The 17,656-nt window shown below is 41.0% G+C and overlaps 1 protein-coding gene across 1 annotated transcript in view; it reads left to right on the top strand.

Annotated features, from left to right (window-relative positions):
• The window catches only part of e4f1 (E4F transcription factor 1), a 40,026-nt gene that overhangs the window by 15,150 nt on the left and 7,220 nt on the right, over window positions 1-17,656 (top strand). Inside the window, exons 5-11 of the mRNA XM_060840283.1 lie at window positions 58-178; window positions 997-1,176; window positions 2,419-2,579; window positions 5,120-5,329; window positions 13,576-13,681; window positions 14,409-14,626; window positions 17,010-17,208. Of these exons, the coding sequence (XP_060696266.1) occupies window positions 58-178; window positions 997-1,176; window positions 2,419-2,579; window positions 5,120-5,329; window positions 13,576-13,681; window positions 14,409-14,626; window positions 17,010-17,208 (1,195 nt within the window). The remainder of the gene's footprint in view (window positions 1-57; window positions 179-996; window positions 1,177-2,418; window positions 2,580-5,119; window positions 5,330-13,575; window positions 13,682-14,408; window positions 14,627-17,009; window positions 17,209-17,656) is intronic.

The following is a 17,656-nucleotide window of genomic DNA, read 5'->3' as shown; positions in this document are numbered from 1 at the left end:
AGTTTGAATCTGGCAGGCATGAATTTGTTTTCAGAGGATCTGATGCTGTGCTTGCAGGCTGTCATCCTAAAGGCACACATGGTTACCCACAGTGACAAGAAGGCTTTCAAATGCAAGATTTGTGGGATGGCATTTCGAACAAAGGGATCTTTAGTTAGACACAATCGACGGCACACAGGTGAGAAAAACCAGACAAGGTCATTAAGTTTGACTGTAGTCAGTTTAAGTTTCAATGAGCAGTTGCTTAGCCTCTGTCCTTCCTTTATATTATCATTGGCTGTTATTAAATCTCCACTTTACTGGATAATGAAGGCACTTTTCTCTGATCCTTGCTGAGACTGCCTGTGCATGTGACTTATTTATAATGTCCTGAGTGCTCCCCACCCCCATCTCTCTCTCTCTCTCACTTTCTCCACCTCCCACCCCACTGCACATGCACACCAATGTCCTGCTGGTACTGAAAGATCTGCAATTTTCCAAATTCACAAGTTGAACAGCACCCAATGCTGCTTTCTAATGATTTCCGTCAAGCTGCCTGGCAGTATAACTCCTCTTTAAACGGATTAATCCCAAGTGTTGCTTTGTGCTTCATTTTCCACTGTGTAATTTTATATATACACTCTGCTAAAAAGACTTAATCCCCTGTGTAATTCTAATTCTCCCATGTCCATTGTGAGGAAATCTCCACCACTTTATATGGAAGTAATTCAGTTGGGTTAGCTGCTTTGTGATAATGTACCCCAACATATTGTGAATCTGGAATAATTACATTTGGGTTTCTAATGAAATAAGAACTGGCGCTCTCTTCATTAAAGTAGATGATATCTGATTTATTTATTTATTTGTTCTTAATTTAAAATGCTTCAAGATGCCTTAACTGAGTGACATAAAATCACAGTCTTCGGGCGAGGTTGTGAATGTTCAGCAGATACCTGTGTTTGAGGAGTTATCAGAGTTTAGTTTGGAGCTTTAACAGCTGTTATGGTGTATCCCCAGATGAGCGACCGTACAAATGCCGGATGTGTGGGATGAGTTTCCGGGAGTCTGGAGCACTCACTCGCCATATGAAGGCTATCACCCCCTGTACAGAAAAAGTCAAATTCCAGCAAATGAAACTTGGTTCAACATCCTACCAGGAAGAGCCTGCACCAGCAAATAAAGCTGAGACTCAGGAAGGTACTGATTGACCATGTGTTCTATAACATGATTTGTTAATAAGTCTTGGCATGCTTAAATGTTTGATTGAGATGGTTTTAAATATAGACTAGAAGAAATTCTGCGTCTATAAAAGTCATGGTTACAGATGACTTGAAAGGGACCTGGATGATAAGACTCCTCCATTGGGACGGAGTGTTTAATCATAGATTATAGTTAGAAAGGCCGTTGGAGGCTTTGCTCTTAAGTGGCTGGAGTACAAAAGGAGAGATGTTCTGTTCTCGTTAGGTGTTCAGAACTCTGATTCAACCCCAGAGGGAGTAAACGTTCAATGTTGGGCAAGGGCCTTGGAGAAATGGCAGTGTATATTCACTCCAATGTCACTGGAATTGGAAGGGCACAGTTATGAGGGCAGTTTGCATAAACTTGAACTGTATTCCCTTAAGTTTAGAAGAATGAAGATCGAAATTGATAGGTTTAAAATGACTAAAGGAGACTTCAGAGGAAGTATTTCTTTTTCTGGTGGAATCTAATATAAGGGGCATAATTTTAAAATTGGAGCTAGGCCATTCAGAGATGATGTCAGAATGACTTCATTGCTGAAAGTGTGGAGGAATTTGAGTTATCTTTTTCAGTTTTTCACATTTTGTGGATGTAGTTGGATTGGGGTGGGGGGGGCTAGGAAGCTGGCAAAAGCTTCACAGACCAATCGGAAATGCCGAAACTGAGGTTAATAGATTGTGTATACTAATGCGGTTTTGTTCAGCAAGATAGTACCTGTTCTCGAATCAGGTTGAGTGGGCAAAGTTGAGATACACATCAGTCATGATCTAACTAAGTGGCAGAACTAGCTCAAGTGGCTGAATGATCTCTTCCTGTACCTATGATCCTTCCAGTCTGAGCAATACTAAGCAGAACTTCTAATATCCTAATGAGAAAAGGGATGGAATGAAAAAGAAACTGTTTAGGTCACTTAGCTGCAGTCTCAGGGGATGACCATCCCCTTCTACTCGTGAAGTCCAGGCTATTGAGGAAATACTAGAAAACTATCAGCTCCCTTGTTTTGTGACACTGCAGGAGAGAGAGTAAATTATTATTGGCCCAATGTTCCATGCCCCACACATAGAAACCATCTTCACATCACCAGCTGTTGAGAAAAGTAGTGTGGGGAGCCTTGTGTTTGCAGCTAAGCATTCAAGTGATCTAAGCACAACAAGTGTTTTCTTATTCTTGGTCCCCGATCCTTATCTTTTTAACTTCCAGTAAATAAACAGATTGAGGAACTGGTTTCCACAGCAACATCAAACTCCCCAGAAACAACAGCAGTGATCAGTGTGCTGGCAAATTCTGAAGGAAACTTCGAGGAGCTGCAGGTCCATAATATGAGCCAGGCTTTGGATCCTGGGGTTGAACAGAAACCACAGGTAAAACTTTTCCAACATGCTCTGATGTCTTTAGTCAAAATATTCCCCTTGTTAAATAAAGAGGGAGATAATAAAGAGGAAATTTATATAAGATGTAGTTTACCTCCATTATTATTACAACCTCTCAATTTTAAGTTTGTTTACTTACAGATAAGGGAATGATGATTTACCTGTAATTTCCTGCCTTATGCCATTCCCTTTTGTTGCTTAAGGTTTGCTGTTATTTCCTTTGGCTAATTCTAAAGGAGGTTAGAAAATTCTTGTTAGTTCTTCTGCTGAACTCTTTCAGTATTTAGGACTTGCACTGATTAACTTTTCTATTTCTTCTCCCATTAATTTTTTAATACCATTCCTTTTCAATATTTATCTTTGGTAGTTACCTGTTGGTTATCTGTACCACCTCTTTTACCTTCCTCCATTGAAACCAGAAATAGAATACTTAGTAAAAAGTTGCCACATTTCTTGGGCTAAACTCTCACTTTTGAGGCTGAGGATTGTTGATTTCATGCATCAATATGGAGCCCAATGTTAGGCTTACTTTACTGTACAGGTACATGGAGGTTCTGCACTGTGCAAGGTTTTGTCTTATGTTGATGTGTTAAACCATGGCCTGTGTGTGTCCTCACTGGCAGATCCAAATAATTGCATAACACCATTTCAAAGAGCAGGGAAGTTACCCCTGAGATGTGGCAGCTCACATTTATTCTTAAATCAACATCTCTAAAATGTTTAGACTGAAAATGTAATGGTGAGCCACCTTTTTGAATTGTTGCAATCTGTACGGTGGAACTACTGGTGTGTTAGGTAGGAAGCTCCAAGAATGAAGGAATAATCAGGGTAGTGTGTGATTTGGAGGAATCCTTGAAGGTACTGGTGGTCCTATATACCTGCTGCCCTCATCATCTATGTGGGAGAGGTCAAGGATTTGGAAGGTTCTGTCAATGAAGCTGCTGCAGCAAATCACGTAGATAATGCACAGTACAGATATGTTGGACCAGTGATGGAGGAAGTGAATGTTTAAAATGTGTAACTTTCAATCTTTTTTAAAATTAGTGACTGTGCATAAAATGTATTACTTTGACTGTAAAGAGTTATGGGATATCCTGAGATTTTAAAGCGTACTATATAAGTTTAAAACAAAACAAAGGTACAAAGTGGGCTCCTTTTTAAACAAGCTCTTTATTTCTTATATGCTTATACCTTGCAAATTATTCACTCCTTGACTCTTAAGGAGTCGGGTATCATCATTTAAATATCTTCTGTCAAGGCTGAAAAGCTTCAGAGTTGCTCCCTCCATTCTGCATAACTCAGGTCCCTGACAATAGGCACCAATCTCATGCCACTGCCAACTATTACCCCCAATACTTTCATTTCTTTATGTCTCACTAGTTGGCAATGATTAATGTGTTCGAAATGCAGTTTGATTCTAGCTGTTTCTGATTTATATTCTACCATCTGGCTATCTCATTCAACATTCTGTTGCACTTTGATAAAAGGTGTTGAAAACGTATCTGTGAAATATTACTTTGAAGTTAGGTTGTGATAATAGAATAAGGATTCAAACTAATAACATTTAGATGTAAGTCTGGTGACAGGAATGAGCTTCTGGCTAGCACAGGGGAACTGAACATGCTGGAACTTTAACTCAGCAATCAGATATTCTACTGAGGGGAATGTAGAGTCTATCCAAATGAATGAACAAACTAATATGGACTGAATTGCCTTCCTCATCCATAACCATCTTTAAACCTTCCAAGTATTTTTGAATCCCATTATGGGGGAAACAGCTGATTCTAAAGCTGAACTACAAAAGCCTACTTCTCTCCAAAAGATGTGTATTTATTGACCTAGATCTTCCAGTCTCCAGTCAGTTACTGGATGCACCTTGAAAGATATGTGTCAATATTTCTCCCACTCAGGCTATGAGGTAATTCCCAGGGAAGTTCAAACTTCTCATGGGCAATTGCCTGGTGACTGGAACCATCCAAAACTGCCCTCCAATTCTGATATAGAGTTGGAGACTTTGGAGTTACTCACCCTAACAGGTAACAAGGAAATATTGGAGAGGTTAAAATCTGATTTCCCCATCCCCCTCCAAAGGATCTGACTGCAAACCACCCCCCCCCCACCCCCTTTCACCTTGCGGGAGACCTGAGCCCTCCATGCCAACACTGGACACTCTGCCAATCCTCAGATACCTGATCTGTTCTACCTTCTCACTCACTTAACTCCCTCACATACACAAGTACCACATTCCCCCTCACCCACCTTCCATCCTACCACCTGATTCTCTTCATCCATCTGCCACCCTGCCCTGTAGCTAATTTATCTTAGTTCCCATTTCTCCTTTTAAAGAAGTTTTGAACCTTTAAACGCCAGAAGATGACAGATGGCAGTCACTGCTGTAAAACAGACTTGATTTGACTTCCTGCACGAATCCTGTGTTGCCCTGGAAGTGACCCTTAGTAGGTATGCTGTGCATTTCAGAAGAGCCCATTGGATTGTTGAAGAGATGATCAATATTGTTTTTTTTTCTACAGTCACCGACTTCCGCTGAGCTACCTCCAGAGGGGGAGACTGGCAATGAGAACCTGATCTGTCAGGCCATGAGGAATTCTGGGATTGTCATAGAAACTGTTACAATTGGAGATTCCCAGAAATCCAGCGAAGCATCTCCATTGACTATCGAGGGAGGCATAGAAGAGGATGTCATTGAGGACTATTGCAATGAGATAGAGGAAGAAGATACGGTACCTCCAATGCACTATTATACTAAGTGTTGATTCAACACCACCCAAGATGTACATCCTCTGATCTATGGGATAACTTTTTAGTTAACACACCTATTTTTGGCTGAATAGATCTCACCAAAAGTACCACGCTAGGAGCATCATTAAGTCCATATATATCTTTGTTTAGTGTCCGTTGCATTCCTTCTGCATCTACAGTTTTTTTTTCGTGTGGCTTCAGAGGCATTTCCCTTTGGAAAGAGTATCATGCTGCAAAAATGCAGCTTTTATGTCAGCTTTTCTGTGTTTCATGAGTACGTGGGCAAAACAGCTAAAACGATTTTCAAAATCACTTTTTCAGTTGTGTATGTCCACTTTGGCATCTATATCAGCTCATCAAACACCTAGCAATGAGCTTGTCTTTGCCTTAAGTTCTAATTGCAATCTAATTGGTGATGTGAGAGGGAATTTTTTTTACACAGCGGGTGGTAAGTGCCTGAAAAGCGTTGCCACAGGAGGTGGTGGAAGTGGATATAATAGCCACATTTAAGGGGCATCTTGACAGAGACATGAATAGGCAGGGAATAAAGGAATACAGATGGCATAGAGGCAGATGGCTTTTATTTTATTAAGGTATCATGGATTGGCATAGTTTTGGTGGGCTGAAGGGTCTGCTCCATGATGTACTGTTCTTTGTTCTTTATATTTTCTTTGACTTTTTCAAATCCATCTGAGAGACGGAGGTGGATGCACCTTGTCTGGAACTGAGGAATATCTAATTCCTTCGAGGAGAAAGTGAGGTCTGCAGATGCTGGAGATCAGAGCTGAAAATGTGTTGCTGGAAAAGTGCAGCAGGTCAGGCAGCATCTAAGGAATGGCTGAAGAAGCCATTCCTGAAGAAGGGCTTATGCCCGAAACGTCGAATCTCCCTGTTCCTTGGATGCTGCCTGACCTGCTGCACGTTTCCAGCAACACATTTTCAGCCCAGAATATCTAATTCCCTCTATTTTGCCTGTTTGTTTTAGTTTGTCCTCAAGTTTATTGCCTCCACCAAAACTGGACAGCCACAAGAATGATTTTTTTCTGTTGTGTTCTGCAAGTGTTCCATAGCCTTTACTTCATTGTCTAATCTATTCCAGCTATGGCATCTACTTACTTACTTCTCAGTAAAGGTTGTAAAATCTTCCTCTTATGCTATTAGAGGATATAATTCCAGTACAACTGTTTTCAGATACAATTCACTTCTGGCACAATTTCAGTGCTTGCACAATGTTTTCTTTCCTTGCTCTTTCATCCCATTAGGCCAGTTCATCAATCTTGCTTCTTGACCTTGCTACATCCCTCCATTCATAGATCCCCATTTCAATGTTTGTCACCTCTCGGCTGAATGGAGATTATCATAGCCTCTGTTCTTGCTGTATCTGTGTCTTGAAGGATGCTCAAATTAACACTTGTTCTCCTCCTCAATTTAAGGTTATAGACAGCATAGATGATGACTTCACATTTATTAACATTGTACTCCATCTGCCAGATCTTTGCCCACTCATTTAAACTATCTGTGTCCCTCTGCAAAGTTTCACAGACTACTGCACACTTTGCTCTCCTACTCATCTTTGTGTTTTCCCAAACTTTGACACACTACATGTGGTAGTAAAAAATGAGGTCTGCAGATGCTGGAGATCACAGCTGAAAATGTGTTGCTGGTTAAAGCACAGCAGGTTAGGCAGCATCTCAGGAATAGGGAATTCGGCGTTTCGAGCATAAGCCCTTCATCAGGAATGAGAGAGAGTAGCCAAGCAGGCTGAGATAAAAGGTAGGGAGGAGGGACTTGGGGGAGGGGCGATGGAGGTGGGATAGGTGGAAGGAGGTCAAGGTGAGGGTGATAGGCCGGAGTGGGGTGGGGGCGGAGAGGTCAGTAAGGAGATTGCAGGTTAGGAAGGCGGTGCTGAGTTGAGGGAACTGACTGAGACAAGGTGGGGGGAGGGGAAATGAGGAAACTGGAGAAATCTGAATTCATACCTTGTGGTTGGAGGGTTCCATGTGGTCCCAAACTCCAAATCATTTATGTAAATTGTGAATAATTGCGGTCCCAAAACTGATCCCCGAGGCACACCACTGATTGCTAACCAGAAAAGCAGTCATTTATCCCCACTCTTGCTTTCTGTTAGCTAACCAATCCTCTATCCATACTAATACAATACCTGTAATGCCATGTAGCTTTACCTTATGCAGCAGCCTGTTGTGTGGCACCTTGTCGAGTGCCTTTGTAAATTTAGATACACCACATCTACTGGATCCCTGTTGTCCACTGTGCTTGTAAAGTCTTCGTAGAGTTCCAGTAGAGTAGTTAAGCATGACCTGCCTTTCATGAACCCATGCTGCATCTGCTCAACGGGACAATTTCTGTTTAGATGTCTTGCTATTTCTTCCTTGATAATAGATTAAAGCATTTTCCCACTACAGAAGTTAAGCTAACCGGTCTGTAAGTCCGCATCTTTTGCCCACCTCCTTTTTTTTTTACACAGTGGTGTCACATTTGCTTTTTTCCAATCTGCTGGTCCTGCGAAGTTTGAAAAATTACCACAAGGACATTTGCTGTTTCTCCCGCCATCTCTTTTAGTACCCTGAGGTGTATTTAATCAGGGCCAGGAGATTTATCCACCTTTAGCTTGTACCTCTTTCGTGATACCTTTGTCTCCTTGTCAATTCCTGACATGGTATTCGTGTCCTCCACTGTGAAGACCAACGCAACATACCTCGGCCATTTCTTCATATCCCGTTACTAAATCTCCATTCTCATCTTTTAGAGGACCAAAGTTTGCCGTAGCCACTCTTTCTCGTTTTCTATATATTTGTCAAAGCTTTTGCTATCTGTCTTTATATGCTGAGCTAGTTTCCTCTCATACTCCATCTTACTTTTCTTTATAGCTTTTTTTATGGCTTTCTGTTGACCTTTAAAGTTTTCCCAATCTTCTAGTTTCCTGCTGGTCTTTGTTGCTTTGTATGCCTTCTCTTTTAATTTGATAGCTTCCCTTATTTCCTTAGACACCCATGGCAGATTATTGTTTTTCCTACAGTCCTTCCTTTTCACTGGTATATACTTTTGTTGAACACTGAAAAATTGCTTTGAAAATCCTGAACTGTTCTTCAACTGACCCACCATAAAGTCTTTGCTTCCAATCTACTTTAGCCAACTCCTCCCTCATCCCAGTGTAGTCTTGATTTAAGCACAGGACCCTGGTATTAGGTTTTATCTTTGCACTTAACATCTGTATTCTAAATTCAACCATACTGAGATGCTCCTTTCAAAAGGATTCCTAACTATGAGATCATTAATTCTTCCTGTCTCGATGTACAGGATCAGTTCGCAGAAGGTTGGTCTGCAGGTGTAATAGTTAATTAAGAAGGCAAATGGAATTTTATCCTTTTTGCTAGGGGGATTGAGTTTAAAAGCAGGGAAGTTATATTGCAGCTGTATCAGTGCTGGTGAGGCCACACCTGGACTATTATGTGCAGTGTTGATCTCCTTACTTGAGAAGGGATATACTGGCCCTAGAGGGGGTGCAAAGGAGGTTCACCAGGTTGATTGCAGAGTTGAGGGGATTGGCTTATGAGGAGAGACTGACTAGATTGGGATTATATTCATTGGAATTTAGAAGAATGAGGTGGGATCTTGTAGAAACAAATAAAATTATGAAGGGAATAGATAAGATAGAAGTGGAGAGGATGTTTCCACTGGCTGATGAAATTAGGTTAAGAGGATATTACCTCAGAATTAGTGGGAACAGATTTAGGACCAAATTGCGGAGCGACTTCTTCACCCAGAGGGTTGTGAATCTGTGGAATTTCCTGCCCAATGAAGTAGTGAGGCTTCCTCATTGAATGTTTTTAAAGTTAAGATAGATAATTTTTTGAACATTATTGTGAGAAGGCGGGTAAGTGGAGCTGAGGTCGCAAGTAGATCAGCCGTGATCTTATTGAATGGTGGAATGGGCTCAACGGGCCAGATGGCCTACTCTTGCTCCTAGTTCTTATGTTTCATATGATATTGTTGTCGGACCTTGATAAGTGTCCAAACCTCAACACCATGGCAAAGTGTATCAAAGCCACTACCAAACAGAGTTTAATGTCAAGTCTGACTTTCTGATTTTAAAACTTAAGTGCAGATATACCTCTGGGAGAAAGTGAGGACTGCAGATGCTGGAGATCAGAGCAGAAAATGTGTTGCTGGAAAAGCGCAACAGATCAGGCAGCATCCAAGGAGCAGGAGAATCGACGATTCGGTCATGAGCCCTTCTTCAGGAGAAGGGCTCATGCCCGAAACGTCGATTCTCCTGCTCTTTGGATGCTGCCTGACCTGCTGCGCTTTTCCAGCAACACATTTTCAGTGCAGATATACCTCTGACTGAGTTAGCCAATTGTACCTCTTCATTAGAGCCAGCCTTGCAGGACAGATAGCTGCCACAAAATGAGAATCAAAGGACATTTTTCATGACTGCACATGAATCAGGGAGTCCTACTGCACGGAGACAGGCCCTTTGGCATGGTTCATGCCGACCAAAGTGTCCGTCCATTCTAACCCCATTTCCCTGCATTTGGCCCATATCCTTCTAATCTTTTCATATCCATGTATTTGTCTAAATGCCTTTTAAATGTTGCTAATATACCAGCCTCAACCATTTCTGCTGGCAACTCATTCCAGATGCATACCACCCTCTGTGTAAAAATGTTGCCTTTCAGGTTCCCTTTTATTCTTTCCCCTCTAGCCTTGAACTGATGCCTTCTAGTCCTCGATTCCTCAACCCTGGGAAAAAGACTGAGTGCATACACCGTATCATGCCTCTTGTGATTTTATACATTTCTGTAAGGTCCCCCCTCAGTCTCCTACACTCTAAAGAAAAATGTCCTAGCTTGTCCAACCTCTTCCTATAACTCAGACCATTGAGTCAAGACAACATCCTTGTAAATTTCTTCGGCACTCTTTCAGATTAATAACATCCTTCCTATGGCAAGGTGACCAAAACTGAACACAATACTCCAAGTGAGCCTCACCAACATCCTGTATAACTGCAACATAACTTCCCATCTTCTATACTCAGTGCCCTGACTAATGAAGGTCAGTGTGCCAAAAGTCTCCTTCACTGCCCTGTTTACCTGTGGCTCCACTTTCAGAGAACTGTGAACCTGAACTCCAAGATCCCTCTGTTCCACTACACTCTGTAAGGCTCTACTATTCACCATGAGACTCCTACCTTGATTTGACTTTCCAAGATCTCACTTATCTATATTAAACTCCATTTGCTATTTCTCTGTCCACTTCCCCAGCTGATCAAGGTCCTGCTGCAATTTCTGATAACCTTCCTGCCTGCCTGTGATACCGCCTATTTTTGTGTCATCTGCAAACTTACTAATCATGTCTTGTACATTCTCATCCAAGTCATTGCAATAGAGAACAAACCGTAATGGGCCCATCACCCTGAGGCACTCCACTGGTCACAGTCCTCCAGTCCAACAAGCATCTGTCCACTATTACCCTCTGCTTCTGACCATCAAGCCAATTTTGTATCCCAGTTTGCCCTGGATTCCATGCGATCTAACCTTCCAGAGCAGCCTACCATGTGGAACCTTATCAAAAGTCTTACTGAAATCCATGTAGACTACATCTACCACCCTGCCCTCATCAACCTTCATGGTCACTTCATCAAAGAACTCTAACAAATTTGTGAGGCATGATTTCCTGCTCTCAAAGCCATGCTGACTACTAATCAAACCCTGTCTCTCCTAATGTGTCTATATCTTATCTCTCAGAATCTTCTCAAATAACCTACTGGTCTATAATTCCTAGGCTTTTCTTTACAGCCCTTCTTGAATAATTTTACAGCCCTTCTTGACTCTCACTTGAAAGCATTGAGTTTGATATATTTGGTATGGATTGGTAGAGGGCCATCTGGGATATGCAGAGCTGTGGAGTGGTTGGATCAGCCATGATCTTACTGATTGGCAGCCAAATGTTTTTTTCCTCGCACTTTGAAGTGCCGATGCCATTGAAATAAAGCACAATACTGCAGTTATTGGAAATCTGAAATAATGATGAAGTACTACAATTACCCAGGAGGTTTGGCAGTATCTCAGGTGAAAGTTAAAATTTGAGAAAAATATGATTTTTCTTCAGAACTCAGTTCCCCATTTTTCTTCATTTCTCATGGATATTCATAGCACAAGAGAAGTTCACACATCTTGGCTGCAATGCATGTGTGTGCAGAGTGCACTGAGGCATCTCACCAAGGTTTTTTCAACTCCTCTCAAATCACAACCTATGCTCCCTAGAAGGATAAAGGCAATATGTGCACAGGAACATCAAGGACTCCCAAGTCCCCGCCAAGGCATACCCCATCCCAACTTGTGATCCATATCAGCCAATGCGTCATGGCACTGATCATAAGAAATAAGAACAGGAGGTGGCTATTCAGCAATTTGATTCGCTTGCATAACCGATCAATATTATTGTTGATTTTCTAATCACAACCATTTTCCTGCAATATTTCCTTATCCATTGATACTTTTAGTATTATCAAATTCAGGCTTGAACATACTCAACCAATGCACCTCCACATTTCTCTTGGGGAGGGAATTTAAAAGATTCACTACAGCCTGAGTGAAGAAATGCCCACTCGTCTCAGTCCAAAATTGCTTACTCGTTTATTCTGATACTTTGCCCTGCTTTTAGGTTCCCCAGCCAAGGGAAACAGCCTCCATCTTTTATGTTGATCCCCACAAGGATTTTGTACTATTGAATGGGATCACCTCTCATTCTTCTAAACTCAAGAGAATAAAGACCCACTTGATTTAATCCTTGCTCTTTGCATATGAATTAGTTTTGTGAATCACTTTTGCATTTCTATGACAAGTATGTCTTTTCATAGGGAAGGAGACGGAAGCTGGACATAATTCTCCATAGGTGTAATCTGACTGAGCAGTAAGACATCTTTACACCTTTGTCAAATCTACTTGTAATTTCCATCAAGCAACTAGTACAGGACTTATTCGATTCCTCGCTGGTATAGATAGCCTCCCTCAAATATTAAAATGATACAACAAATTTTTGAATGGTCAACCTCTGCCAAATGCAGCAGTCCTGTTCTGATGTATTTTTTAGTGATAGATGAGGCTTCTGGAATTCAGTTGCGTGGCTGGCATATTGACCTTTGCCTTGCTCTTGGAGCTGCAATATTTATATGACTGGTTCAGTTCTGGTCAATGCTAACCGTCCAGTATATTGATAGTGGGGAATTCAGCAATGGTAATGTCATTGAATGATAAGGGGCAGTAATTAGATTCTCTCTTGTTTGTGATGGTCAATGGTTGGTACTTGTGTGACACAAATGCTTCTTGCCACTTGATGCCCAAGCCTGATATTGTTCAGATCATGTTGCATCCGCACTGCTTCAGTATCTTAGGAGTCACAATTGTCAGCAAACATCCCCACTTCTGACCTTATGATGGAAGGAAGATTGTTGATGAAGCCGGTTAGGTCTAGGATACTTCTGCAGTGAGGTGCTGGAACCTGACTGAACCCCAACAACCATCTTCTTTTATGCTTGGTATGACCCCAACTAGTGCAGAATTTTCCACCCAATTCCCATTTGCTGGGTCTCCTTGATGCCACGCACAGTCAAATAGGACAGCCACTTTTGTGTCTCCTCTGGAATTCTGCATTTTTGTCTATGTTTGAACCAAGGCTGAAGTAAGGTCAAGAACTGAGTGGCCCTGACAGAATTCAAACTGAGCATCAGAGAGCAGGATATTGCAAAGCAAATACTACTTGATGGCATTATTGATGACCTGTTCCATTCATTTATTGATGATAAAGTGTAGATTGACAGAGTGGTAATTGATTGGGTTGGATTTTTTCTGCTTTTATGTGTAGGAGATACCTGGGCAGTTTTCCACTTTTTCAGGTAGATGTCAATTTTGAGTAAAATGTTCAGAAAGGAATCCGTCTTTCAGTCTGTCATCTATCTTGCATGCCCCTGAATCAGTAACACCTTTTCTTCTCACATTGATGTGTCTTTTCTGAGTGTAGATCCTGTCTCTGAAGTTGGAGAGGTTGCTTGCCAAGTTCCTCCTGTGCTGTGTATCACCCCTTAGAAGCCATGTGGTCCAACTAGCACCTTGCCCAGAAAATGGGTTGTGGGATGGACCTGATGGTTTAGTATGTTTTATGACATTTTGTTTCCATTTAATTTTTTTTTAATGTACATTATTAGGCAAACCCAAAAAGTGAGAACAACTGCAAAACCTTCCAATGCCCTCACTGTGGTCGAGTGTTCCGAGGATCCAGCTACCTGCGCCTGCACATTAAGGCACACTTGGGTAAGTACAAAAGGCACAGAAACCAGACGCTCTCGTTACTGCCTCTTGTACTCAATTGTTTATTAACATTGATAAGGTTTATCATTCCTTTCTCACCTCAACAACAATTTGCATTTACATTGCACCTTTAACATGATAAAATGCCTCAACACACTTCACTGGACCAATTATCAGTCAGTGTACAACACTGAGTCACATTAGAACGGCTTGGTCAAAGAGAATGCTTTTAACAGTCAAGGGAGAGAGGCAGGCACACTTAGGAAGGGATTTCTAGATTTTAGGACCAGGATGGCTGAAAGGCAATGGTGCAACATAGGAAACTGGGTAGATGCAAGAAGTTGGAGTTGGGGAACTGTACAGATTGCAGAGTAGCCAAATAGACCTCTCTTTTTAGATCAATGGTAATTTCTTTTGGAACAGAAAGAGAATATATAAAGATAGATCAATGATCCTGCACTATACAGAAGGCACAGTGCAACAAATTGCCTTTCAGGATACATGGGGCAAATTTAACATGGTTATAAAAAGGGGATTAATCTCAAAGCATACAATCACATTGATGGTTCCCAGTTTCAGTTCATGGAGATGTGGGTATGCTTTTGAGGTTGGCTTTCTGCTGTGACCATGAGTAGCAGGTGTTGGGGGAGAGCCCAAACTTCTGCTGCCTCCATTACTGGGCTCTGCAGTGTACTCCTAGAAGTTTGCTAAACCTGATGTGTTTTTCTAGGTTACAAGCCCCACAGGTGCGAACTGTGTGAAAAGGAGTTTATGACGGCCTACATTCTGAAGAAACACCTAGAATCACACTATAATGAGCGGCGTTTCAAATGTGGGGAATGTGGCAAACTCTACAAGAGCATCGCCCATGTCAAGGAACACATGAGAGCGCATTCAGACGATCGGCCGTATTCATGCCCAAAATGTGGCAAAAGATACAAAACTAAGGTCAGAGAAATGACATGATGGGAGGATAAACCTGTAACCAGTACCATGACACTTATGAACCAGTTAGGAGGGGTGGATTGATTACTTGTTGCAGTCATCAACGGACCACACCAAAATTTGAATTTATCAAGGGAAGTGGCATAGTCAGTTCTATATATTACGTTGTATTTGGTCAGTGTCAGAAGCAAGACAGCCAGGTTAACAAATAAATTATTACAAACAAAAACTTAGGCAGGGATGCAAAAACTATTAATAAAAGTTTTAAGAAGATGCTACTGTCCTTGAAAAATAACACACGCACACACACCAAACATATCTAAGCTACAAAAAATATAGAGCTCTGCAGAGAGTTATGTTAAGAGTACTTTGACCAAGTCCTGAATGCTGTTCTGCAATCAAAGTCATTTTCCACACAAGCTTGGATTTTTCTGGATCAGTTATAGCTTTTTAAATTCTCCTTGCCGGTGGTGTAAATTCAAAGGACTCCTTTAAGAACCCTCAGTTTGTGGTAATGAGGTCTTCTGGTGAGTTTTCAGCTCAAACTTTGCAGAGGTCTTGGAGAAAGGAAAGACAAAGGCTGCTGTGTTTGTGACAACTTTTGTATTTTCAAAACCAGATATTTTACACCAACAAACTGGGTCATGTGATCTCTCTCTATTTTGATCCAGTAGCTTGTGTTCTTTGCAAGTGCAACATTTTTGCAGAGTTGCTTTTACAGTGTTTGTTTTTTTTATGTATGCCCGGTTGATATTATGAATTAGTAATATAGGCAACAGTTGACTGCTGTTGCTTGAGAGGAAGAAAGATTTGGATTTTTTTATAGTGACTCTCAGTATTCAGAATGTCCTTCACAGCACTTCACAGCCAGTGAGGTACTTTTGAAGTGTGGTCACTTTTGTAATGTAGACAACAGAGCAGTCAATTTGAACAGAGCAAAATCCCATAAACAGTCATATGCTAACTAATGGTACGAAAACAGAGTATAGTTATTAAAGGATGACTGTTACCCAGGATGTTGGAGTGAATTCTGCTGCTGTTCAAAATGGCAATAAAATCTTTTATGTTTTATCCAAAAGATGACATCCATGGTAGTGAAACACTCCTTTGGTACTGTCCTGTAAGTATTTGCCTGTATCTCTGGACTAGATCTTTAAACCACAAGCTTCTGACTCAGAAGTGTGCGCACTATCCTCTGAACAACAATGAACACCTGTATAATACCAAAGAGGTTGACCACAGCTGTCTGAACTCAAAATAGACTTGGCCCTATCCACTCACCTTATATGAGAACCGGGGAATATTATCTGCTCAAATGATTTGCTTCTGATTTTGCATAAGGGTAACCGTGTGGAATAGAGGTTTCAACCTCTGGATGTGATATCAAAGGTGACGTTCTCTGAAATCTTTCAAGTAGTAGCTAGATGGCATTAAAGGAGGTTGAACACTTCTTATATGGGGCAGTCAACTAGAAGGGTTGAATGTCCGTCCACCTTTCTATAATCATTATGAATAGTCTGATTATTAGTAATGTAGAAACAGCATGTTAATGAACTTGAGAAATCTTTTACACCATAGTCACTCAGATTTAATGAGTGCAGCATTGGAATAGATCTGCCTTCCTGCACATTTGATTTTAGTCCAGTCTCAGTTACCATTAGATGGATAGCTCAGTCTGACTGTCTTATCACAGGGGTATTTCAGTAGTGTTGACTGTCATTCTTCTTCTGTAAAATCCAGTAACAGCCTCACCTCTGTACATTGGTTGTAGTTTTATTGAACATGCAATTTTAATATGATGTTGTCTGTTATAATACCATACTTCCTTCAATCTGACTGTATCTGTATATGTTCTGATCATAGCTATGTCTCACAGCTTTCTAATTGTAATCTTGCATCTCTGTATTCAGTTTGTTGCCCTTCCCCCTCTAATTTGGTTATATTCCTTTCTATCGTTAGATTAAAATGATGCCATCCCTCTTTACATTTCATTGCAATTGATTGTATCTGAGTCCCTATCAGCACTGCAAATGTAGCTTTGACTCTGTGTTCTGATTATGTTTTGATGATACTGTAGTAGAGAACAGCAAATGGCTTATCCTCAGTATCTTGACAGATGTTTATCCATCAATCAATATCATTTTTCAAAAAAAAAGGTGATCTGGTCATTTGGAGTTTGTATAAATTATCTGTGAATTTCATATAATACTGCAGTTCAAAAGTACTTTACTGGCTGTACATATTTTGAAATGTCCTAAGATTTATAGAGTTCTAAGTTTTTGAAGGGTGCCATATAGATTCAATTTCTTTCCTCTATATACTCAGTGGTGCAACGAAATGAAAAATGTTTTCTGTTGGATTTCTAAAGTGATTTTTCTCTTCACAGAATGCACAGCAAGTTCACTTGAGGACCCACTCTGAGGACAAACCATTTGCATGTGACTACTGTACCCGGGCATTTCGAGAGAAGGGCTCCCTCATCCGACACGTGCGCCTCCACACAGGAGAGAAACCATTCACATGCTACAAGTGTGGGCGAGGCTTTGCTGAACACGGGACACTTAATCGACATTTACGTGCCAAAGGTGTGTATGAAGCCAGGTGGGCACTTGGTGGGAAGGAAGCTATCACTGAGCAGGATTAGGGTTAACAATCTGCAGCTGCCATTTGCTACTTGGTCTTAAGTTCCTGTCACTACTTTTATAACAGAAACTTGTATTTTTATAGCCATTTTAATTCATAAAATATTTCAATACACTTTATCAGAGAATTCTCAGGCAAAGGTTGATGTATGGAGATATTAGAATAAATCACCGAAGGTTTTGTCAGAGAGATAGTTTTAAGGAGACCTTAAAAGAGCAGAAAAGGAGAGAGGGGTTGAACAGATTTTAGAAGGAAACCAAAGAGTGCTTAGATGGTGGAAATTTAATGTTTTTGCTGAAATGTCTTGTTAAATAGTATCAGCCAATAATTGCAGTATAGACGGGCACCATTTGGCCTGTCTTATCCATGCCAGTTCTCTGTAAGAGCTAC

The sequence above is a fragment of the Hemiscyllium ocellatum genome, chromosome 20, assembly GCF_020745735.1.
Source record: "Hemiscyllium ocellatum isolate sHemOce1 chromosome 20, sHemOce1.pat.X.cur, whole genome shotgun sequence".
In the NCBI taxonomy this organism is placed as follows: domain Eukaryota; kingdom Metazoa; phylum Chordata; class Chondrichthyes; order Orectolobiformes; family Hemiscylliidae; genus Hemiscyllium; species Hemiscyllium ocellatum.
Note: the sequence above shows the minus strand (reverse complement) of the source record. Positions and strands in the feature narration are given on the sequence as shown.